This window comes from Musca autumnalis, unplaced genomic scaffold (assembly GCF_047663935.1).
Source record: "Musca autumnalis isolate F117 unplaced genomic scaffold, ASM4766393v1 scaffold_3, whole genome shotgun sequence".
Lineage (NCBI taxonomy): Eukaryota > Metazoa > Arthropoda > Insecta > Diptera > Muscidae > Musca > Musca autumnalis.
Genome location: NW_027411866.1, coordinates 178247922 through 178274808, shown reverse-complemented (window position 1 = coordinate 178274808; position 26887 = coordinate 178247922). Strand labels below are relative to the sequence as shown.

Genomic DNA, 26887 nt, shown 5'->3' with positions numbered 1-26887 from the left:
TTTCTCACTAAATTTATCATCATATCATAATGTTGTAAAATAATCATAATTTTATATCATATATAATAATTTTATATCATATATAATTTTAGTTCATATATCATATCAATTAAAAGTGATTTGTGCGGGGCCTTTTTCAATTTTTAAATGGAATAAAAGTTATTATAGTCAATAACACTGTGAACCGAAATGTTGGGGCATATCCCTTTGGGGATGAAAGCCGCGACAATATCGATAAGTTTTCAATGAGAAACGTACATAAAATTTTCTGAGACGAAAGGGATATTAAAGGAAGCGAGTTAGAAGGTCGAAATCCTCAACAAAAATAATCCTCATTCAATTTGACTAAAGACATGTCCTCTCATAATTAATTTCATTTCATAGTATTTTTGAAACTGTTCGACGTGGTTTGTGTATGCCCTTTCTTAATACTTAAGTAGCTATGGTGGCGTAAACGTAATTTTAGTCATTAACAGGTAAAAGTTCATTCAATCTTGCTACAGGAAATCATTTTTGAGAAAAAAAGGTCACAAAGTCCTTATCGTATTGCATTTATTAAGTTTTTTACTAAGTTTGTTTTCACTTATAAGCAAAAAATCACTATATATAGGTATGTGAATATCTTATTTTTCTAAACCCTATCTATCTATCTATCTATCTATCTATCTATCTATCTATCTACCTATCTATCCATCTATCTATCTATCTATCTATCTATCTATCTATCTATCTATCTATCTATCTATCTATCTATCTATCTATCTATCTATCTATCTATCTATCTATCTATCTATCTATCTATCTATCTATCTATCTATCTATCTATCTATCTATCTATCTATCTATCTATCTATCTATCTATCTATCTATCTATCTATCTATCTATCTATCTATCTATCTATCTATCTATCTATCTATCTATCTATCTATCTATCTATCTATCTATCTATCTATCTATCTATCTATCTATCTATCTATCTATCTATCTATCTATCAATCTATCTATCAGTCAAATCCATATTTAATTTATTGTTTTGGTTCATGGGTCGAATAAGTAATAACAACACTTATACGCCACCATAGTTCCATATAGATTTTCGTGATTATTAACTTGGAAAGGAATTGCCTAATTTGGATTAAGAAGTATTATAGGCATTCATTCTGCACAGGAATTGCCGGAAACTACAAAAACTAGTATGTGATAAACACACATTTTCACTTGATTTTTCTGGCAAATTAGTCGAATAAGTAATGACAACATGTATGCGCCACACTAGTGTAAAATACACTCTCATGTACAATTAACATAGAAATCAATGTCTAACTAAAACGAAGAACATTTCCTAAGGGTAAACATAAAAACCTTTTATTTTGTATTAGTTTTTGTTTTACGAACTATTTAGGATTTTTTTAATTTATTTATTTATTTATTTATTATTTTTTTTTGAAAAATATTACACATTGTTCTGACAAATGACCGCCTACGAAACATTGTTTTTACTAAAGCAGTTTGCGGTGCCACTGTAGCTCGAAAATGAATAAACCGATCAGCGTCTGCTTTTGTGGGATCATTCGGAAACTAATAATCTTGTACTTAAGCGAAACGGAATTATAAAAAATCAATTGTTTTAAAAATTGTGAACTGTCAATGTCAATATTTCGATTTTAACTAAAACAAGTAAAAAAGTATCAGTAGGCTATACCGACAGAGATATACCCTCAGCATATGTGGATTGAAATAAATTTTTCCCAAAGAAAAAAAAAAATATGTATATAGGTGGTTTTCAAAATTGTGGGCGTATGAACCGACAAAAATATGGACAGGATTTAAAGCTTAAAAATTTGCGGGGATATCGATAGATAGGGCTTTTTACCTACTAGCCAACGAAAAACATAATATCCACTAGGAAAACCTTCGGTAAAAATGTTCAAAGAATTTTTTCAACAGACCTTTGTTTGGGTGGTACCCCAAGGATAGGACAGATAGAGCCCAAATTTGAACATAAACTAAGTTTCGACAATATTTAGAGATCCAAATTTTGGACCAAATCGGTTGTTACGACATATCGTGTGTAGCATTCTAGCGAATATTTTCGAACTTTTGCGGAGGAGATACCGGAAGGAGTGGACCTAAAAGCACTACCTTCATCTAATATTCGAAAAAATATTACGATATCCAAAGTGTGGAAGAACGCAGTATTCTGTTCGAGCTCTCCAGCCACTGCATATGGTGCCATAGGGGTTTTTTACAACTTTCGGGCTGTTTTCTCAAGAAGTATGGACTTGCCCCTGAAAAAACTTTTTCTGTCGTAATTGAGGCAGCGAATACAAGTTTCTTCGACAAAAATCAAAGTAATAAGGGAACAGGTCTTAAAGTAAATTTGTACATAATTTTGTGTGGGAGGTACCCGAAGGAGTGGACAAAAATAGTCCACATTCGGACCTGATCTATATTTGGTAGATATATTAGGATGTGTAAAGTATGGACCTATTCGGCCACTCTCTTCAAAAGTTACCGTACGAAAAATTTTTCCGAACATCTTTGAATTTTCGCAGGAAGTATATGTTCATGAAACATGTACTGTCGTATAGAGGACAGTGAACAGAAGTTGTTAGTACAAAAATCAAAGCGATTCGAGAGCAGACCCTAAACTGAACTTTTCCGAAATTTTGTGTGGGAGGTACCCGAAGGAGTGGACCGATTGAGTCCATATTGGAACCTTATCTAAGTTTGGTAGACATTTTACCAAGTGCAAAGTATGAACCAAATCGGCTACTCCTTTCAAGAGTTATCGTACCCACAAATTTTCGGAACATTTTCGAACTTTTGTGGGGAGTTACCGGGAGGAGTGGACCGATATAACCCATCTTTGAACTTAAACTATGTTTGGACAAAATATTACGAAAGCCAAATTTTGGACCGAATCGGTTTATCCGTTAGAGAGTTATCGTGCGCTCCAGCCAGACAGAAAGACAGACGGACATGGCTAAATCAACTCCAGATTGTCTGAAACAGATTTCGTCCAAAATTACACGGGGTCTAAAACCATTATTTTGATGAGGCACATTAGCATAAATGCTGAGGGTATAAATATACATGTTTGCTATTATTTGTTATTCCAAAAATTTCCTACAACAACAACTAAGAGTACAGCACAAAATTTTTCGAAAATTCCAAGAATTTATTTATTATTCTCTTGTATTTGTTGGTATTGTTTTATTGAAGGTAGAAACCACAAATTCTTGAAATATATAAATATGGGACAATTTTATTTCCAAACCCCTTCTCTCTAGTAAATATACTTTCAGTTTATTATAACGGTCAGCACGTCGAATAAGTAATAACAACACTTATACGCCACCATAGCTACTTGCATATTATTAGCTCGTCTATAAATTCCTTCCTTCAGTTTGTTTGTTTCAGTGTGTCTGTAAAGTATTTTTTGTACGTCTATAAATATTTCCTTTTGATCGTCTATAAAGACTCTCTAAAGCTCGTATATAAAGATTCAATACAGCTCGTCTATAAAAACTCTCCACCGCTCTTCTAAAAGACTGCTTAGGGCTCTTCTATAAGGCTCCCATCAACACGTCTATAAAGACTCCCTTCAGCTCGTCTATAAAGACTCCCCACAGCTCTTCTATAAAGACTCGCATCATCTCGTCTATAACGATTTCCTTCATCTCGCCTATAAAGACACTCTTAGGCTCGTCTATAAGTACTCACTTCAGTTTGCCATTAAAGACTCCCTTCAGCTCGTTTACAAAGACACCCTTCAGCTCGACCTTCAGCTCGTCCATAAATACTCCCTTCAGTTTGCCTGTAACGGCTCCCTTCAGCTCGTCTATAAACACAACCTTCAGCTCGTCTATAAAGACTTCCTTAAGCTCGTCTATAAAGACTCTCTTCAGCATGCTATAAAGACTCCATTCAGCTCGTCTGTATAGACTCCTTCTCGTCTAAAAAAAGATTTCCTTAACATCGTCTATATAGTCTCCCTTTATATATAGAGCCAATTCATCCATCCAGTACTTTTCTCTATGAAATAAGGCCACGTAATAAGACGTTAGGAGACCTACCTCCCAGGATTTTGGGGTTCATACGTGAAAGAAGAAGAATTACGCGTACTTTACGTGGGTCAATGGATCCCGCAAGATTCTCGGTTCTAAGAGCTGATATACGTAATATGGATAGGATCATAGATGATGCCATACAAATATATGAACTGGAACGTTACCAAGGAACGTTCTTAGAGGGTACAACCGTTAATAATAAAACCTTTGGGCAAGTTAAAGTAGCTGCAGGTCTCCTCCAAAGAGCCAATAGGGGTCTCGAAGAATGCTGGTGGTGAGCGTATAAGTGATGATGGTGTGAAGGCAGACGTATTAGCCGATTACGTCCAAGGTATGTTACGACCCATGAATGAGCACGTGGACCTGTCTTTCCATAGCTCGATTAGTCTAGCTGTCTAGGGATTAGGTGATAGGACACCATTGGAAACATTCTGCGATGCGTTTAGAGCAGATGGTTCAACAGTTGAGAGCGTCGAAAAGTGGAAGGTAGCAGGTTTCATCAAACCCAGCTGCATAAGCAAAGCAATTGCCCACAGGTCGAACGAAAAATCCAGTGGGTTGGGCGGAATCCCACATATCGCATTGAAAAATGCCGTATCGGTGATTTTTGGATTCTTTTCCATCCTCTTTAATCATTGCTTCAACTTGGGTTACTTCCCTAAAGCATGGAAAGAGGCCATGGTTGTGCCAATACTGAAACGGGGAGCACCGTCTGATGAATGTGGGAGCTATCGGCCCATTTCTCTGCTCTCGGCTTTTGGTAAATTATACGAATATTTCATATTGAAGCGTTTAAGAATTCTGGTCGAGGACAAAAGGGTGCTTAAAGGTAGCCAATTCAAATTCAGATGGGGGCACTCAACGTCTGACGCCTTATCTGTCTTTTCGACATATATTGTGAAGGGCTTCGAAAAGAAATATGCTACAATAGCTGTAAGCCTTGACGTTGCTAAAGCCTTTGACTCGGTCTGGCACTCGGGAATTCTATATAAATTAAAACATTATGGATTCGATCAGCAAACTTGCAGACTGGTGGCAAGCTTCCTACAGGACAGACACTTTAAAGCAAAAGTGAGCGATCGGCTGTCAAGCCGCAGGTGAATTCAAGCAGGGTTACCTCAGGGGTCACTTTTAGGCCCCCTGCTCTACAATATTTTCGTAAGTGACATGACCGAGCCTCCTCAAGGGGGCTTGTTACTGTCGTATGCTGACGATGTCAGGCCCCAGAGCAACGTTTAACGTTTACCTTGAGACATTACATAGGTATTTTACTATGTGGGACCTCAAGCGATTGTTTTCAGGGGTATATCGAAAGTTGTGTACCCTAACTTTAGGTCCTATCGGCCAAATTTAAAAATCGGAGATGAAGTTATATCAGTATCCTTGGTGTCATATTTTTCGAAAATTTTGAATTCATAAGACACGTTGATTTTATCCTTAGTAGGGCCAACAAAATTTGCTTTCGGTATCAAGGGATCCTACGTCACAATGGTGGCTTATCAAATAGAATCAAACTTCTGATATACAAACAGATTATAAGACCCGTAGTAGTCTCCTATGCCTTCCCGGAATGGTTCTTTATATCGTCGAGCCAAATGGAAAGGCTTAGGAGATGGGAGAGGTCAATCCTGACGTATTGCTTGGGTATGTGGCCAACTATAACGGAAGATGGGACATATAAACGACCTACATGTAGGGCCATTTACGACAAGGCGGGCATTGAACGGATAGATAAGTTCCACATGAGAGGGGCCCTTAACTTTATAGAAACGGCAGAAAACCTGGAGAATTCAATGGTTCAGAGATCCCCACAATATTCTCTTGATATTGATGCATCGCTCTCACTGATTATGCCCGTTTTTAATATTGTATTTTTTTGGGCTTTATATGTACATGCACACAGTTCTATTGTTAAACAATTATGATCAATTAGACAAGTGCTAGCAGTGTTCCTGCAGCAATTTAATCGGATGTCAAAAAGGAGGCGAAAAGACACATGTTTATTTATATTGTTCCAACAGTAAGCCAACCTGATTTGTTGTAAGACTGATTTTCAATAAATTTGGTAATAGGAAAACAAAGCTCTATCAAATGTATTGCCATTTCATTATCATGGCTTATATGTCGAATAAGTAATGACAACCCTGATACGCAACCATGTTTTCTAAATTCAATTTAATTCAATTACACCTGAAATAAATGCTTAATTTAGTTTCAAAAAATTTATTAGTATTTTTATAAATATTTTGTATTTTTATATAAAGTATAAATATAAATATTAATTTATATAAATATTATTGAAATGTGAAATATGAAAATCGTTACAAACCAATATTTGTGTTATCTCTGCTTATATTTGCTATTTTGTTGTTTACAATTATAAGCAGCAGAGAATTTTGTTGGCATACAACTCATGGTAAAATAAACATAGGAGCATTTTAATAATTTAATTACTAAAGCTTTATGCGGAAGGATATTTGCCTGAAATGTGTTTTTTTTTTTTTGCAATTTAAGGGAAATCTGATGAAAATGGTTGACTTCTTTAAAGCAAAAAAAAAAATTAAACCATAAAATAAAAATCGAGAAACTTATGGTGGTTTTTAAAAGATTTAATGTTGAATTAAAATTCGTGTTGAATTAAAATTGGCATTCAATAAATTTTAATTAAACATTCAACTTTAAATAAATCTCGATTTGGACACTGATTATCCCGAAATCAATGCAATTTTCATTTGATCTTCCCGAAGTGGAGTATTGGGCTCTAATTCTGAGATGAAAAAAGGCTTTCTTTGTCCCTTCTGATTCAATAAATTCTAATAAAATATACACTCTGCCTATTCTATTGTTAAGAGACATTTTTTTCTTCTCAAAAATCCATAGTGCCACAGATGACACCCACAAATGTCGCTTTTGTGTACATCTTTTTTTTTTTTTTTGTGGTTGAAGTTTAATAATAAAATCGTTAATCTTCTATTCAGAATTTTTTGTTATGATCATGGCGCATCGTTTACAATATTGCAGAATAATGAAAACATTTTTTATGACAATAGTGAAGGAAAATATTCTTTGTCATAAATAGTTATAATCATTATATTTGATTGATGACTCGACTAGATTTCAGTAATGATTTTGATACTATCCTTGGTTTTTTTAATAAAAAAGGGAGAATATGGCAGGGAAAGTTGTCACATTAGTGTCACTCTTTTAAGTTGTAAAATAAAATTGTCGCTTAAGGAACAACAAATGAAGCTGAGGAAGCATTTAAAATATTTCTAGTATTTTTATTGGCTTTATTATTTCTTTTATTATTTTTTTTTAGTTCCACATTGACCTCAAGCTTTCATTTTAATAATATTACAATAGGTCGACCAAAAACATAAAAACATTTATTTCCTGAGAATATATTAAAAAACTAAAAAATAATTATCTCATTTACAAACAAAATTTTGATGAATTATCAACTCGTAATAAAAATCTTTTGACAATTAGGGGATTGAATTAAAATGAATACATTAAGGCTAAGAGAGAAAAGCAATCTAAGCCTTTTACAAAAATACATTTCAAAAATAAAACAGACTAATCACAAAACATTAACTAAAATGACAATACAAAAAATCGTGTATTCTATTTCTTTCTTTCTTCAAGCTACTAGAAAGTCAAAGAATAAAAAAAACTTTACAAAAGTCATAACTCATTCAGACAATCAACAAAAGAACTTTCGGTGAAAACAATACTGACAGCAAAAAAAACTGATTGCCACAACTCAATTTAGACAATTAATCTAACCAACCAAATGTGCGCCTTCTAACGAAAGCATTACCAAAACAGATAGAACGCAAAATACAATATGGCATAAACGGAAATAAACGGCAATAGGCCAAGGTTGTGAGGTGAATAGTTTTGTTGGTGTTAAGGAGGACAAAAAAACTCTGTTTCTGTTCATTTTTTTCTAGTCATTCTTTTGCCATACAGCCCTTCTATGGAAGGCTAAAACATTGTTAAGCGGCAAACAAAGTCAAAAAGAAGAAAGGAAATAAAAGGAAACATTGGCATAAGCTAACGTTGCACAAACAAAAAACCCGTTTTTACAGTGTTTTATTTAAGTTGCTTTGGTGTCTGTTTAGTTAAAATAGAGTAAATCATTTTCCACAAAGTTGCAGTTGACCAATCGAACTTTGAAACTTTGCACACTTTTCAGATTTGGATGACAATACATGAATATGAAACCAAAACCAATATGGGTCCATTTTTCCACATAGCCACCATATAGCGGTACCACCCGATTTAAAGTATTTTAAGGATTCTATCTTCATTATTAATTTTGCCACAATTTTTAACTTAAAAGCATGCGTTTTATTTGAGAGCTTCCATCATGAAAAAGAATATACTTATTGAGGCTAAGCGAAAAATTATTTTCTAGTTTTGAACTTACCTACTTAGCTGCCCCATTAGAGAACATTTGTTCCATATGCCGAACTATGAAAAGATCTCCATTTCTCTCTGCTTACTGCTTCGCTTTCTGAAATACAGCGCCTTGTCATCTCTCACTTGTTTGCGCCATCTATTCCTTGGCCTGCCAATTCTGCATGCACCGCCAAGTGGCCCGTATTTATACCTTTAAACCTTTTTAGAGGGTTCATCATCGCTCATTCTTATGTAACATAAGAATGAGCGACGATGAACCCGCCTAGCTAACGCAATGGTTGCATCTCGATACGTTTAACTATATTGATGTCGTTGTATAGCAGATACAGCTCGTGGTTCATGCGACGTCGATATTCATCGTCAACGCACATTGGTCCGTAGATATTTCGAAGATTTTTTATCTCAAACACGCCAAGCACTGCCTTATCTGCTTCGGTACCCAGTACCCAGGCTTCGGAACCATACATTAGCACGGGCAGTATCAGTGTTTTGTAAAGCGTTATTTTTGTTTAACGAGATGTGGCTTTGTTTTTAAACTGCTTACTTAAACCAAAGTAGCATCTGTTGGCCAACACAATTCTTCTTTTTATTTCACAACTGATGTCGTTTGTTGTGTTTACGGCGGTGCCGAGGTAGACGTCTTTTACTACCTCAAAATTATAGGAACCAAGTTGGTCCGAGCTCAATGGACACATTGCGCGTCGACACCATCAACTTGGTCTTCTCGCCGTTTACCGCCAGATTCTCTTTCGACCTTCTTAAAGGTATCAGGTACTTTCTCTACTGATCGTCCCATCAGCATAAGCAAGTAACATGTGGCTATTGGCGTAGATTGTGCCTCTTCTTTCGACGTTTGCCTCTCGTATAACCTTTTCCAGCAGGATGTTGAAAAGATCCCATGAAAGGCTGTATCCTTGCCTGAAACATCTTTTGGTACAAAACACTTCGGAGAGGTTCTTTCCTATTTTAACTGAGGATCTTGTGTCAGTTAGAGTCATTTTACAAAGCCTAATGAGCTTTGCGGGGATACCACATTCAGACATGGCTTGGAATACCTTTAAACGCAGCGGAATGTGGAAGGCTGCTTTATAATCGACAAAAGGATGGTTGGTGTCGATCTGCATCTCTTGGGTCTTCTCCAGGATATGTCGCAGGGTTAATATCTGGTCAATGGTGGACTTGCCAGGTCTAAAGCCGCATATCTCGTTGACCATAGGCTTTAGTCGTTCGCCTGACACGATCTTGTAGGCAATAGGGAGTAGACTTATGCCCCTGTAGTTGGAGCATAAAGTCATATCTCCTGCTTGTGGACGGGGCACAGGATACTCAGGTTCCAATCGTCGGGTACTCGTTCTTCCTGCCAGGTGGAGCTAACTAGCTGATGAATACACCTTATCAGTGTGTCGCCTCCGATTTTGAACAGCTGGGCTGGTAGGCCATCAGCTCCTGCAGCCTGCTGTCTTCATCTCATCTTGGATGGGCGTTATATATTCAATACCATCTTCTGGAATTGGGTATGTGGTATCCTCGTCGTCTTCGCTGCTATTGGATACCAACAGTTTTGAAAAATGTTCTTTCCATATCCTAAGCACACTATCTGTATCAGTTACCAAATTACCTTGCTGTTCTCTACAGGAGGATGTGCCTGTACCAAAGCCATCAGTTTGATGCTTGACTTTTTGGTAGAATTTTCGGACTTCATTCTGGTTCCTGTACATCTCGATTTTTTCAAACTCCCGCTTTTCCATCTTTCTTTTTCCTGTGGAAAATACGTTTCTCCTCTCTCCTTTCTCCCGATATCTCTCTCGTGCGCTACGCGTTGCTACTGATTGTAAAGTAGCTCTATAAGCCGCATTTTTCTCTTCGGTAGCAGCACGAAGGTCCTGGTCATACCATGGATTCCTTGGTGGAGGTCTCTGGTATCCAAGTACTGATTTTGCGGCTGTTTCCATGGAGTGGGCAATGTTTTGCCATTGTCCTGATATGTTATCGGGACGAGGAGTGCTTTGATTAAGCAGTTGGGTCAGTTGAGTGGAATATTCTGTGGCTAGCTGTTGTGATTGCAGCTTACCGAGTTCTAACTTTCGTGTTGTGTCTGTTCGTACTTTGTTTGCTGCGTTTATCCGGATGCGTACCTTTGCTGCAACAAGGTAGTGGTCCGAGTCTATGTTTGCTCCTTGGAACGAACGCACATCCAACACGCTCGATGATGTCTTCCTTCTATCACAACATGATCAATTTGATTTTTTGTTTTCTAATCTAGAGACAGCCAGGTGCCCTTATGGATGTCGAGATGTTGAAATCTGGTGCTGCTAACTACCATGTTTTTGCCGCTGCGAAGTCTATCAGCCTCATACCATTGTCAGATGTATCACTGTGGAGACTGAAATTCCCGACTGCTGGGCCAAAGATATCCTTCTTTCCAATTTTGGCATTAAAATCGCCTAATATTAATGTCATGGGCAGGACAAGGGTCATATGTTTCTTCTAAGCGCTCATAAAATATATCTTTGGTCAGTTCGTCCTTGTCTACAGTGGGAGCTTTGGCGCAAAATAAAGCTGATGCTGAAGAATTTTACATTTATTCGAATTTCATTTTTATTCGAATTTTATTTTAATTCGAATTTTACTTTTATTCTTTCAGTCACTGTTGTAAAGCTGGAGACCATATGTTTTAACCTCCGACGAACTACAAATCCGCAACCAAACTCATGCTTTATATCATGGCAGCAATAATACAGTACGTCTCCTTTAGATGTTGTTGTGACGCCTTTCCCATTCCATCGTATTTCCTGTATGGCAGTAATGTCGGCCTTGTACTTTTCAAGTACATCTGCCAATGCGTAAACTGCACCTTCTCTGTAAAGAGTGCGAACATTACAGTTGCAGATGCAAAGATCATGGTTCTTAAAACGTTTGCTGGGGTCGTCAACTGTAGAGGGATTTGTTTTTCTTTTATTTTGTTTTTTCATATTAGGCTTTCATCCCCTACCTCTAGTTTTTAATTCATAAATACAACACTGTAACTTAATTATTTTTTATTCTATTTTTGGTTTTTATTTTTCCCCCAAAGCTATCTTCTGTATTGTTTCCTGGCAAAAACATGGTGGCCGGAAAAAAAGTATTTAAAATGAAACGTTCAAAGGCAACTGAAATGGCAAAGTATAATGAACAAAGTTCATAGAATTAACGATAAAAAATTGTTTAATTCGTAAAATAAACGCTTTAGGTGTTTTTGCCAATGCTAAATATCAAACTAATTGCAGAAAAATAGAACTGGAATACGTCAAGCGGATGAGTAGCTTAGGAAAGTTGACTCAAATCGGATGAAGTATTTATTGAATTAGACGGATGGGTAGCTTAATTTAGATGATAAAAATTGGGGCTATTTATTGAGTGAAAAGATAAAGTGTAAACAACTAAGAAAAAATCAGAACCTTTTGTTTTTACAATTTTATATTACAAAGCGTTTGTGCTTTTTACAACTTTGTTTACGTTGTTGACATAAAATTTCCTTTTCAAATTTTTCCTGACATTTTGTTCATTTTAAAACACTATTTACAATCGATTGTTTTTCTCTTAATCTTTGCTAATCATTGGCATTATTTCTTTAAACAAATAAAATACGAAAAGTATCCCAACAAATTTATTGTAATTTTCAGATTTATTTAATTCAATTATCCGAATACTTTTCACTCAATTGTCTCCAAATCCTTTGAAAATGATCACAATTTGTATTGAATTAGCTGAAGAAAAAAAAAAAAGAAACAAAAACAGAAAGGAAAACAATAAAACTTAGAAAAAGAAAAACAATCCTTCACTGATTGTGTTATCTTCTCCTAAAGACAACAAATTGCCAAAAAAAAGTAACAATTCAAATAAAAAAGAAATAACCAAAAAAGCTTTTTCCCAAAATAGAAACATACGAAAAAATAAGAGATTGTCTTGTTCACTATCGAGTCAAAAAGAAAAAAGGAAACATAATTTTGTTTCCAATCTTTGATTTTATTTACAAGTTTTCTACTTTTTTATGATAAACCCCCCAAAAAAGGAAGTTACTATCCAAGAAACAAGGGTTCTGTCACACAATGCTCTATGTCTGTTGTTCTGTCAATGAATAAATCTTGTAAACAAAAAAACAAAAAATAGAACTTTTTTACAGTGTAACAGATATGTAACACAAACTCTCTGTGGCATATCCATGGTAATAATATTATTGTTGATGGTGATTATGATGATGGCCATGGTGGTGGCGGTTCACTGCCAGTTGGCTATGTTGCTTTTGTTTACTGTTTGCTGTGATTGTTCTGTCTCGTTTGGTATTTTTATTCCCTTTTTTTCTACGTTATATACATATTTTGTCTTTTGCTGAGAATTAAACAAAACAAAACTCCCACTTTGTTGTACCGCTGGATGCAACGCCAACAGTGGAATAATGTTTTACAATACCATTGAAGAGATTGCAGAGGCGCCATAGTAATCCAACCACAACCACATCGTCCTTCACAATGGCAACACAACAATGATGATACCAATACCAAAACAAACAATTGCACAATCACAAGATAACTTGTTGGGAGAGTTGCATGTTTCAGCTTAAAACGCATTTGTGGTGTATACATGCAGTGCATGATACAATCCGTCTTCTTGGAAAGGCATGTGGAGCAAACATTTCTGGAACGAATTTATGGTGGACAAATGTGAAAAATTACTAAAAGGTTTTCTATTCAGGCGACTTTATGTTTGTCTATAGATTCGACTTTAACGTCGCCTATTAAACGACTTAAAGGTCGTCTACAGAGACGCTTAAGGTGGTCTATGAAGACGTCTTTAAGGTCGTCAATGATACGACGTTAAAATCGTCTATGGGGACGACTTTAAGGTCGTCTATGAAGACGACTTTCAGGTCGTCTATGAAGACGACTTTAAGGTCGTCTATGAGGACGACTTTAAGGTCGTCTATGAAGACGACTTTAAGGTCGTCTATGAAGACGACTTTAAGGTCGTCAATGAAGACGACTTTAAGGTCGTCCAAGAAGACGACTTTAAGGTCATCTATGAAGACGACTTCAAGGTCGTCTATGAAGACGAATTAAACGTCGTATATGAAGACGACTTTAAGGTCGTCTATGAAGACGACTTTAAGGTCGTCTATGAAGACGACTTTAAGGTCGTCTATGAAGACGACTTTAAGGTCGTCTATGAAGACGTCTTTATGGTCGTCTATGAAGACGACTTTAAGGTCGTCTATGAAGACGACCTTAAGGTCATCTATGAAGACGACCTTAAGGTCATCTATGAAGACGACCTTAAGGTCATCTATGAAGACGACTTCAAGGTCGTCTATGAAGACGACCTTAAGGTCATCTATGAAGACGACTTCAAGGTCGTCTATGAAGACGAATTAAACGTCGTATATGAAGACGACTTTAAGGTCATCTATGAAGACGACCTTAAGAGCATCTATGAAGACGACCTTAAGGTCATCTATGAAGACGACCTTAAGGTCATCTATGAAGACGACCTTAAGGTCATCTATGAAGACGACCTTAAGGTCATCTATGAAGACGACCTTAAGGTCATCTATGAAGACGACCTTAAGGTCATCTATGAAGACGACCTTAAGGTCATCTATGAAGACGACCTTAAGGTCATCTATGAAGACGACCTTAAGGTCATCTATGAAGACGACCTTAAGGTCATCTATGAAGACGACCTTAAGGTCATCTATGAAGACGACCTTAAGGTCATCTATGAAGACGACCTTAAGGTCATCTATGAAGACGACCTTAAGGTCATCTATGAAGACGACCTTAAGGTCATCTATTAAGACGACCTTAAGGCCATCTATGAAGACGACCTTAAGGTCATCCATGAAGACGACTTAAAGGTCGTCTATGAAGACGACTTTGAGGTCGTCTATGAAGACGACTTTAAGGTCGTCTATGAAGACGACTTTAAGGTCGTCTATGAAGACGACTTTAAGGTCGTCTATGAAGACGACTTTAAGGTCGTCTATGAAGACGACTTTAAGATCTTCTATGGAAGCGACTTTAAGGTCGTCTATGAACACGACTTTAAGGTCATCTATGAAGACGACCTTAAGGTCATCTATGAAGACGACTTTAAGGTCGTCTATAAAGACGACTTTGAGGTCGTCTATAAAGACGACTTTGAGGTCGTCACGACTTTAAGGTCGTCTATGAAGACGACTTTAAGGTCGTCTATGAAGACGACTTTAAGATCTTCTATGGAAGCGACTTTAAGGTCGTCTATGAACACGACTTTAAGGTCATCTATGAAGACGACCTTAAGGTCATCTATGAAGACGACCTTAAGGTCATCTATGAAGACGACCTTAAGGTCATCTATGAAGACGACCTTAAGGTCATCTATGAAGACGACCTTAAGGTCATCTATGAAGACGACCTTAAGGTCATCTATGAAGACGACCATAAGGTCATCTATGAAGACGACCTTAAGGTCATCTATGAAGACGACCTTAAGATCATCTATGAAGACGACCTTAAGGTCATCTATGAAGACGACCTTAAGGTCATCTATGAAGACGACCTTAAGGTCATCTATGAAGACGACCTTAAGGTCGTCTATGAAGACGACTTTAAGGTCATCTATGAAGACGACCTTAAGGTCATCTATGAAGACGACCTTAAGGTCATCTATGAAGACGACCTTAAGGTCATCTATGAAGACGACCTTAAGGTCATCTATGAAGACGACCTTAAGGTCATCTATGAAGACGACCTTAAGGTCATCTATGAAGACGACCTTAAGGTCATCTATGAAGACGACCTTAAGGTCATCTATGAAGACGACCTTAAGATCATCTATGAAGACGACCTTAAGGTCATCTATGAAGACGACCTTAAGGTCATCTATGAAGACGACCTTAAGGTCATCTATGAAGACGACCTTAAGGTCGTCTATGAAGACGACTTTAAGGTCATATATGAAAACGACTTTAAGGTCGTCTATGAAGACGACTTTAGGGTCGTCTATGAAGACGACTTTAAGATCGTCTATGAAGACGACTTTAAGATCTTCTATGGAAGCGACTTTAAGGTCGTCTATGAACACGACTTTAAGGTCATCTATGAAGACGACCTTAAGGTCATCTATGAAGACGACTTTAAGGTCGTCTATAAAGACGACTTTGAGGTCGTCTATAAAGACGACTTTGAGGTCGTCACGACTTTAAGGTCGTCTATGAAGACGACTTTAAGGTCGTCTATGAAGACGACTTTAAGATCTTCTATGGAAGCGACTTTAAGGTCGTCTATGAACACGACTTTAAGGTCATCTATGAAGACGACCTTAAGGTCATCTATGAAGACGACCTTAAGGTCATCTATGAAGACGACCTTAAGGTCATCTATGAAGACGACCTTAAGGTCATCTATGAAGACGACCTTAAGGTCATCTATGAAGACGACCTTAAGGTCATCTATGAAGACGACCTTAAGATCATCTATGAAGACGACTTTAAAGTCGTCTATGAAGACGACTTTAAGGTAGTCCATGAAGACGACATTAAGGTCATCTATGAAGACGACCCTAAGGTCATCTATGAAGATGACTTTAAGGTCGTCCATGAAGACGACTTTAAGTTCATCTATGAAGACGACTTTAAGGTTGTCCATCAAGATGACTTTAAGGTCGTCCATGAAGACGTCTTTAAGGTCGTCCATGAAGACGACTTTAAAGTCGTCCATGACGACGACTTTAAAGACGCCCATGAAGACGACTTTAAGGTCCTCCTTGAAGACGACTTTAAGGTCGTCTATAAAGACGTATTTAAGGTCGTCTATGAAGACGACTTTAAAGTCGTCTATGAAGACGTATTTAATTTCGTCTATGAAGACGACTTTAAGGTCGTCTATGAAGACGTCTTTAAGGTCGTCTATGAAGACGTCTTTAAGGTCGTCTATGAAGACGACTTTAAGGTCGTCTATGAAGACGACTTTTAGGTCGTCTATGAAGACGACTTTAAGATCGTCTATGAAGACGACTTTAAGGTCGTCCATGAAGACGACTTTAAGGTCGTCTATGAAGACGACTTTAGGGTCGTCTATGAAGACGTCTTTAAGGTCGTCCATGAAGACGACTTTAAGGTCGTCCATGAAGACGACTTTCAGGTCGTCCATGAAGACGACTTTCAGGTCGTCTTTGAAGACGACTTTAAGTTCGTCTATGAAGACGACTTTAAGGTCTATGAAGACAACTTTAAGGTCGTCTATAAAGACGACTTTAAGGTCGTCTATGAAGACGAGTTAAAGGTCCTCTATGAAGACGACTTTAAGGTCGTCCATGAAGACGACTTTAAGGTCGTCTATGAAGACGACTGTAAGGACGTCTATGAAGACGACTTTAAGGACGTCTACGAAAACGACTCAAACGTCGTATATGAAGACGACTTTAAGGTCGTCTATGAAGACGAGTTAAAAATTGTCTATGAAGACGACTTTAAGGTCGTCTATGAAGACGACTTTAAGGTCGTCTATGAAGACGACTTTAAGGTCGTCTATGAAGACGACTTTAAGGTCGTCTATGAAGACGACTTTAAGGTCGTCTATGAAGACGACTTTAAGGTCGTCTATGAAGACGACTTTAAGGTCGTCTATGAAGACGACTTAAGGGTCATCTATGAAGACGACTTTAAGGTCGTCTATGAAGACAACTTTAAGGTCGTCTATAAAGACGGCTTTAAGGTCGTCTATGACGACGAGTTAAAGGTCGTCTATGAAGACGACTTTAAGGTCGTCCATGAAGACGACTTTAAGGTCGTCTATGAAGACGACTGTAAGGACGTCTATGAAAACGACTCAAATGTCGTATATGATGACTACATTAAGGTCGTCTATGAAGACGACTTTAAGGTCGTCTATGAAGACGACTTTAAGGTCGTTTATGAAGACGACTTTAAGGTCGTCTATGAAGACGACTTTAAGGTCGTCTATGAAGACGACTTTAAGGTCGTTTATGAAGACGACTTTAAGGTCGTCTATAAAGACGACTTTAAGGTCGTCTATGAAGACGAGTTAAAGGTCCTCTATGAAGACGACTTTAAGGTCGTCCATGAAGACGACTTTAAGGTCGTCTATGAAGACGACTGTAAGGACGTCTATGAAGACGACTTTAAGGTCGTCTATGAAGACGACTTTAAGGTCGTCTATGAAGACGACTTTAAGGTCGTTTATGAAGACGACTTTAAGGTCGTCTATAAAGACGACTTTAAGGTCGTCTATGAAGACGAGTTAAAGGTCCTCTATGAAGACGACTTTAAGGTCGTCCATGAAGACGACTTTAAGGTCGTCTATGAAGACGACTGTAAGGACGTCTATGAAGACGACTTTAAGGACGTCTACGAAAACGACTCAAACGTCGTATATGAAGACGACTTTAAGGTCGTCTATGAAGACGAGTTAAAAATTGTCTATGAAGACGACTTTAAGGTCGTCTATGAAGACGACTTTAAGGTCGTCTATGAAGACGACTTTAAGGTCGTCTATGAAGACGACTTTAAGGTCGTCTATGAAGACGACTTTAAGGTCGTCTATGAAGACGACTTTAAGGTCGTCTATGAAGACGACTTTAAGGTCGTCTATGAAGACGACTTTAAGGTCGTCTATGAAGACGACTTTAAGATCTTCTATGGAAGCGACTTTAAGGTCGTCTATGAACACGACTTTAAGGTCATCTATGAAGACGACCTTAAGGTCATCTATGAAGACGACCTTAAGGTCATCTATGAAGACGACCTTAAGGTCATCTATGAAGACGACCTTAAGGTCATCTATGAAGACGACCTTAAGGTCATCTATGAAGACGACCTTAAGGTCATCTATGAAGACGACCTTAAGATCATCTATGAAGACGACTTTAAAGTCGTCTATGAAGACGACTTTAAGGTAGTCCATGAAGACGACATTAAGGTCATCTATGAAGACGACCCTAAGGTCATCTATGAAGATGACTTTAAGGTCGTCCATGAAGACGACTTTAAGTTCATCTATGAAGACGACTTTAAGGTTGTCCATCAAGATGACTTTAAGGTCGTCCATGAAGACGTCTTTAAGGTCGTCCATGAAGACGACTTTAAAGTCGTCCATGACGACGACTTTAAAGACGCCCATGAAGACGACTTTAAGGTCCTCCTTGAAGACGACTTTAAGGTCGTCTATAAAGACGTATTTAAGGTCGTCTATGAAGACGACTTTAAAGTCGTCTATGAAGACGTATTTAATTTCGTCTATGAAGACGACTTTAAGGTCGTCTATGAAGACGTCTTTAAGGTCGTCTATGAAGACGTCTTTAAGGTCGTCTATGAAGACGACTTTAAGGTCGTCTATGAAGACGACTTTTAGGTCGTCTATGAAGACGACTTTAAGATCGTCTATGAAGACGACTTTAAGGTCGTCCATGAAGACGACTTTAAGGTCGTCTATGAAGACGACTTTAGGGTCGTCTATGAAGACGTCTTTAAGGTCGTCCATGAAGACGACTTTAAGGTCGTCCATGAAGACGACTTTCAGGTCGTCCATGAAGACGACTTTCAGGTCGTCTTTGAAGACGACTTTAAGTTCGTCTATGAAGACGACTTTAAGGTCTATGAAGACAACTTTAAGGTCGTCTATAAAGACGACTTTAAGGTCGTCTATGAAGACGAGTTAAAGGTCCTCTATGAAGACGACTTTAAGGTCGTCCATGAAGACGACTTTAAGGTCGTCTATGAAGACGACTGTAAGGACGTCTATGAAGACGACTTTAAGGACGTCTACGAAAACGACTCAAACGTCGTATATGAAGACGACTTTAAGGTCGTCTATGAAGACGAGTTAAAAATTGTCTATGAAGACGACTTTAAGGTCGTCTATGAAGACGACTTTAAGGTCGTCTATGAAGACGACTTTAAGGTCGTCTATGAAGACGACTTTAAGGTCGTCTATGAAGACGACTTTAAGGTCGTCTATGAAGACGACTTTAAGGTCGTCTATGAAGACGACTTTAAGGTCGTCTATGAAGACGACTTTAAGGTCGTCTATGAAGACGACTTAAGGGTCATCTATGAAGACGACTTTAAGGTCGTCTATGAAGACAACTTTAAGGTCGTCTATAAAGACGGCTTTAAGGTCGTCTATGACGACGAGTTAAAGGTCGTCTATGAAGACGACTTTAAGGTCGTCCATGAAGACGACTTTAAGGTCGTCTATGAAGACGACTGTAAGGACGTCTATGAAAACGACTCAAATGTCGTATGTGATGACTACATTAAGGTCGTCTATGAAGACGACTTTAAGGTCGTCTATGAAGACGACTTTAAGGTCGTTTATGAAGACGACTTTAAGGTCGTCTATGAAGACGACTTTAAGGTCGTCTATGAAGACGACTTTAAGGTCGTTTATGAAGACGACTTTAAGGTCGTCTATAAAGACGACTTTAAGGTCGTCTATGAAGACGAGTTAAAGGTCCTCTATGAAGACGACTTTAAGGTCGTCCATGAAGACGACTTTAAGGTCGTCTATGAAGACGACTGTAAGGACGTCTATGAAGACGACTTTAAGGTCGTCTATGAAGACGACTTTAAGGTCGTCTATGAAGACGACTTTAAGGTCGTTTATGAAGACGACTTTAAGGTCGTCTATAAAGACGACTTTAAGGTCGTCTATGAAGACGAGTTAAAGGTCCTCTATGAAGACGACTTTAAGGTCGTCCATGAAGACGACTTTAAGGTCGTCTATGAAGACGACTGTAAGGACGTCTATGAAGACGACTTTAAGGACGTCTACGAAAACGACTCAAACGTCGTATATGAAGACGACTTTAAGGTCGTCTATGAAGACGAGTTAAAAATTGTCTATGAAGACGACTTTAAGGTCGTCTATGAAGACGACTTTAAGGTCGTCTATGAAGACGACTTTAAGGTCGTCTATGAAGACGACTTTAAGGTCGTCTATGAAGACGACTTTAAGGTCGTCTATGAAGACGACTTTAAGGTCGTCTATGAAGACGACTTAAGGGTCATCTATGAAGACGACTTTAAGGTCGTCTATGAAGACAACTTTAAGGTCGTCTATAAAGACGGCTTTAAGGTCGTCTATGACGACGAGTTAAAGGTCGTCTATGAAGACGACTTTAAGGTCGTCCATGAAGACGACTTTAAGGTCGTCTATGAAGACGACTGTAAGGACGTCTATGAAAACGACTCAAATGTCGTATATGATGACTACATTAAGGTCGTCTATGAAGACGACTTTAAGGTCGTCTATGAAGACGACTTTAAGGTCGTCTATGAAGGCGACTGTAAGGACGTCTATGAAGACGACTTTAAGGACGTCTATGAAAACGACTCAAACGTCGTATATGATGACTACATTAAGGTCGTCTATGAAGACGACTTTAAGGTCGTCTATGAAGACGACTTTAAGGTCGTTTATGAAGACGACTTTAAGGTCGTCTATGAAGACGACTTTAAGGTCGTCTATGAAGACGACTTTAAGGTCGTCTATGAAGACGACTTTAAGGTCGTCTATGAAGACGACTTTAAGGTCGTCTATGAAGACGACTTTAAGGTCGTCTTTGAAGATGACTTTAAGGTCGTCTATGAAGACGATTTTAAGGTCGTCCATGAAGACGACTTTAAGGCGTCTAAGAAGACGACTTTAAGGTCATCTATGAAGACGACTTTAAGCTCGTCTATGAAGACAACTTTAAGGTTGTCTATGAAGACGGCCTTTATGACCGCCTCTAGAATTATTTAATTTTTTCCTACTCCTCCTTCCTCCACAATGCACTGTTTCCATTTAAATTTTCTTTATATCGAGGGCATTAACCAGCCGCCAGGATTTACATTTTAATAAATCACCAAAGCAATCAGCTTTGCATATAAGTTTGTACATACTCTATGAAGTTCCCATGACTACAATCCTTTCACACACACACACATATTTGAAGACAACAAAATAAAAACCATGATGTAAATTTTGCAAAGAATTCCAGTCACATATTTCGACAAAAATTGTTTCCTTTTTTGCAACAACAACAAATAAAACACAGACTTTAAAATATAAACAAATTACTCACATAGTAACGTTTTTCTTCCTATCCAATTTCAGGTGGCTTAGCCGATGGTGGACGCATCGGTTTCAGTGATGAACGTAATGTTGGTGGCAGCAGCATAAGCGGTGGCATTTTTACACCACCAAATGTGCCATGTCCACCCGGTATGTTTCGCTGCAATGATGGCAAATGCATAACATCACTGTGGGTATGTAACTATCAGAAGGACTGTGAAGGTGGCGAGGATGAACAGCAATCATGCCGTAAGTTGACATTCATTTGTTTTTATTTTTCATAATCTTTTTTCTGAGATTTAAATTTTTTATTTAATGTTCGCTTTCATTTAATTTTGCTTTCTTGCAGCTCCACCCGAATGTGAGGCCGGTCAAATAAATTGCGGCCAATATGTATTTAATAAAACCTATTGTATACCACCGCATTTCCGTTGTGATATGACTGAGGATTGTGAAGATAAATCGGATGAAGCACAGTGCAGTAAGTCAATTGTTTTTGTCAGTTTACAATTAATTTATAATTAAGTCGGTAATTTAAATGGCAAATAAATTTGAAATGTAACGTCCTCTATTGTACGGACAAGTTTTTCCTAAGACATGCTTCATAAATACTATTTTTTAAATCGCCTTAGACGTCAGGAGTAGTTTTAGGAATAAAATTTGTTCTTCATTTTTAAGAGCGTAACGACATAACTCTATCTTTAATATATCCCTAACTTCTTCCAGGTGAATGACCTTTATACCAGTTCATAAATTACCCCTTTCGACAACATTTAAATACATGCTACCCTTCAAAAAGTTTTGTTTCCGTTTCCTGTTTTCCAAGTTAATTTGTGAGTTTAGTTATGGGAGGGAGAACAACACAACAATAACGCTACAGAAAAACTTGAAAATTCCTTGTTATGGTGAAGTTGTTTTTTATTGTTTAAAACTCCCCCACTGAAATGCCCAACATTGTGGCAAATATTTTTGTGCCAAAAAAAAACTATTTTTCATTAAATATTCCCCAGAGTACAAAGTGAAGGGAACTATTAAAGGAGAATAGGTGTCCCAACAACTTACAACCACCATGGGTTTTTGTTGTAAAAATAACAAGGACATAAGCAGTCACCCGAATACCAACACTTGTTTACTAAACCAAACGCACTAAGCCCATGCAACAACATCCACACTTTAGAGGCAAACTCCCGCACACCCGCTCTATGAAAGTATTTATGGTGACAATAATTAATGGCATTAGGGTTAAAAATGTCACAAACAATTAGTGTTTCATTTGTAGAGAGGAAGGATATAGTGTAAAAATAGAGCTAGAGCTACATGCCATCACGTCAGAATGCCTTTACGGCGCTTTGCACAATATGTTCTCTCTTTCGCCCTTACTGTCTCTTTGTCTGTCCTTATGTGGGTTAATGTGTTAGCCTTTTTGCATGTTTTGTTGTTTGGTGGGAGAGAGGAAGGGAGTTTTTTATTTCGAATGATTTTAAAATTGCATTTTAACAATGTAAACAGCACCAGATGGTACCGGAATTTATAAGGCCCAACACCCCAACACTGTTCAAAAAAAAAACACCACATGTCTGGAGCTTAACAACATGTCGCATAAATTAGTTCGTTAATGAAAATTCCAGCACTGATGGGATAAGAGAAAATTTCAAATTGGTTGGTTCTGTAAGCAAAATTAAACATAAATCTTAGGAGAGGAAAATATTTCCAAGAGGCAATATTAAGGTGGTCTATTGAGACAAAATTAAGGTCGTCCCTTGAGACGACTTGAATGTCATTACTTGACACGACTTTAAGGTCCTTTATTGCAATGACTTCCAGGTCGCCTATTGTAACAACTTTTACGTTGGTCTATTTTAGGCGACTTTAAGGTGGCCCTTGAGACGAATTTAAGGTCGTCACTTGAGGCGACTGTAAGGCCGTCACGTGAGACAACTTTTAGTCGTCTATTGAGACGACTTCAAGGTCGTCAATTGTGACAACTTTTATTTTGGACGTTTTTTAAAACGAATTTAAAGTCGTCTATTGAGACGACTTTAAGGTCGTAGGTTTAGACGACTTAAAGGACGTCTATTGAGAAGACTTTAAGGTCGTCTATTGAGAAGACTTTATGGTCGTCTAGTGAGACGACTTTAAGGTCACCTTTTGAGATAACTTTAAGGTCGTCTTTTGAGACGACTTTAAGGTCGTCGTCTATCGAGGCGAATTTAAGGTAGTCCTCTATTTTGAGACGACTTTAAGGTCGTCGTCTATTGAGATCACTTTAAGGTCGTTGTCTATTGAGACGACGTTAAGGTCGTCGTCTTTATTGAGACGACTTTAAGGTCGTCGTCTGTATTGAGACGACTTTAAGGTCGTCGTCTGTATTGAGACGACTTTAAGGTCGTCGTCTTTATTGAGACGACTTTAAGGTCGTCGTCTTTATTGAGACGACTTTAAGGTCGTCGTCTGTATTGAGACGACTTTAAGGTCGTCGTCTTTATTGTCGTTGTCTTATTGAGACGACCTTAAGGTCGTCGTCTTTATTGAGACGACCTTAAGGTCGTCGTCTTTATTGAGACGACTTTAAGGTCGTCGTCTTTATTGAGACGACTTTAAGGTCGTCGTCTTTATTGAGAAGACTTTAAGGTCGTCTATTTAGACGACTTTATGGTCGTCTATTGAGACGACTTTAAGGTCGTCTATTGAGACGACTTTAAGGTCGTCTATTGAGACGACTTTAAGGTCGTCTATTGAGACGACATTAAGATCGTCGTCTATTGAGACAACTTCAAGGTTGTCGTCTATTAAGACGGCTTTAAAGTCGTCGTCTACTGAGACGACTTTAAGGTCGTCATCTATTGAGACGACTTGGAGGTCGTCGTCTATTGAGACGACTTTAAGGTCGTCTTTTGAGACGATTTTAAGTCGTCTTTTGAGACGATTTTAAGTCGCCTATTGAGACGATTTTGAGGTCGTCTATTGAGACGACGTCTCTTGAGACGACAATAAGGTCGTCTATTGAGACGACTTTAAGGTCGTCGTCTTTTGAGACGACTTTAAATTCGTCGTCTATTAAGACGACTTTAAGGTCGTCTATTGAGACGGCTTTAAGGTCGTCTATTGAGACGACTTTAAGGTCGTCTATTGAGACGACTTTAAGGTCGTCTATTGAGACGACTTTAAGGTCGTCTATTGAGACGGCTTTAAGGTCGTATATTGATACGACTTTGAGATCGTCAATTAATACGACTTTAAGGTCGTCTATTGAGACGACTTTAAGGTCGTCTATTGAGACGACTTTGAGATCGTCAATTAATACGACTTTAAAGTTGTCTATTGAGACGGCTTTAAGGTCGTCTATTGAGACGACTTTAAGGTCGTCAATTAATACGACTTTAAAGTTGTCTATTGAGACGGCTTTAAGGTCGTCTATTGAAACGACTTTAAGGTCGTCGTCTTTATTGAGACGACTTTAAGGTCTTCAATTGAGACGACTTTAAGGTCGCCTATTGAGACGACTTTAAGGTCATCTATTAAGACGACTTTAAGGTCGCCTATTGAGACGACTTTAAGGTCGTCTATTGAGACGACTTTAAGGTCGTCTATTGAGACGACTTTAAGGTCGTCTATTGAGACGACTTTGAGATCGTCAATTAATACGACTTTAAGGTCGTCTATTGAGACGACTTTAAGGTCGTCTATTGAGACGACTTTGAGATCGTCAATTAATACGACTTTAAAGTTGTCTATTGAGACGGCTTTAAGGTCGTCTATTGAGACGGCTTTAAGGTCGTCAATTAATACGACTTTAAAGTTGTCTATTGAGACGGCTTTAAGGTCGTCTATTGAAACGACTTTAAGGTCGTCGTCTTTATTGAGACGACTTTAAGGTCTTCAATTGAGACGACTTTAAGGTCGCCTATTGAGACGACTTTAAGGTCATCTATTAAGACGACTTTAAGGTCGCCTATTGAGACGACTTTAAGGTCGTCTATTGAGACGACTTTAAGGTCGTCGTCTATTGAGACGACTTTAAGGTCATCTATTAAGACGACTTTAAGGTCGCCTATTGAGACGACTTTAAGGTCGTCTATTGAGACGACTTTAAGGTCGTCTATTGAGACGACTTTAAGGTCGTCTATTGAGACGACTTTAGGGTCGTCGTCTATTGAGGCAACTTTAAGGTCGTCGTCTATTGAGACGACTCTAAGATCGTCGTCGATATTGGGTCGAACTTAAGGTCGCCGTTTATTTTGAGACGACTTAATGGTCGTCGTCTATTGAGACGACTTTAAGGTCGTCGTCTTTTGAGACGACTTTAAATTCGTCGTCTATTAAGACGACTTTAAGGTCGTCTATTGAGACGGCTTTAAGGTCGTCTATTGAGACGACTTTAAGGTCGTCTATTGAGACGACTTTAAGGTCGTCTATTGAGACGACTTTAAGGTCGTCTATTGAGACGGCTTTAAGGTCGTCTATTGATACGACTTTGAGATCGTCAATTAATACGACTTTAAGGTCGTCTATTGAGACGACTTTAAGGTCGTCTATTGAGACGACTTTGAGATCGTCAATTAATACGACTTTAAAGTTGTCTATTGAGACGGCTTTAAGGTCGTCTATTGAGACGACTTTAAGGTCGTCAATTAATACGACTTTAAAGTTGTCTATTGAGACGGCTTTAAGGTCGTCTATTGAAACGACTTTAAGGTCGTCGTCTTTATTGAGACGACTTTAAGGTCTTCAATTGAGACGACTTTAAGGTCGCCTATTGAGACGACTTTAAGGTCATCTATTAAGACGACTTTAAGGTCGCCTATTGAGACGACTTTAAGGTCGTCTATTGAGACGACTTTAAGGTCGTCTATTGAGACGACTTTAAGGTCGTCTATTGAGACGACTTTGAGATCGTCAATTAATACGACTTTAAGGTCGTCTATTGAGACGACTTTAAGGTCGTCTATTGAGACGACTTTGAGATCGTCAATTAATACGACTTTAAAGTTGTCTATTGAGACGGCTTTAAGGTCGTCTATTGAGACGACTTTAAGGTCGTCAATTAATACGACTTTAAAGTTGTCTATTGAGACGGCTTTAAGGTCGTCTATTGAAACGACTTTAAGGTCGTCGTCTTTATTGAGACGACTTTAAGGTCTTCAATTGAGACGACTTTAAGGTCGCCTATTGAGACGACTTTAAGGTCATCTATTAAGACGACTTTAAGGTCGCCTATTGAGACGACTTTAAGGTCGTCTATTGAGACGACTTTAAGGTCGTCGTCTATTGAGACGACTTTAAGGTCATCTATTAAG

At 38.1% G+C, this 26887-nt stretch overlaps 1 protein-coding gene and 3 non-coding genes across 9 annotated transcripts in view; 1 reads left to right on the top strand and 3 right to left on the bottom strand.

Annotated features, from left to right (window-relative positions):
* The window catches only part of mgl (low-density lipoprotein receptor-related protein megalin), a 579665-nt gene that overhangs the window by 480163 nt on the left and 72615 nt on the right, over nt 1–26887 (top strand). For all 6 annotated transcript variants that reach the window (XM_073975913.1, XM_073975918.1, XM_073975917.1 and 3 more), the window contains 2 exons: nt 21633–21839; nt 21940–22071. In XM_073975913.1, the coding sequence (XP_073832014.1) occupies nt 21633–21839; nt 21940–22071 (339 nt within the window). The remainder of the gene's footprint in view (nt 1–21632; nt 21840–21939; nt 22072–26887) is intronic.
* On the bottom strand, nt 14185–14437 carry LOC141400231 (small nucleolar RNA snR11). The gene has a single exon (XR_012412122.1). It is a non-coding gene; the product is annotated as a small nucleolar RNA snR11 (small nucleolar RNA).
* Nucleotides 15827–16055, bottom strand: LOC141400234 (small nucleolar RNA snR11). The gene has a single exon (XR_012412125.1). It is a non-coding gene; the product is annotated as a small nucleolar RNA snR11 (small nucleolar RNA).
* On the bottom strand, nt 18224–18452 carry LOC141400232 (small nucleolar RNA snR11). Its single transcript, XR_012412123.1, has one exon. It is a non-coding gene; the product is annotated as a small nucleolar RNA snR11 (small nucleolar RNA).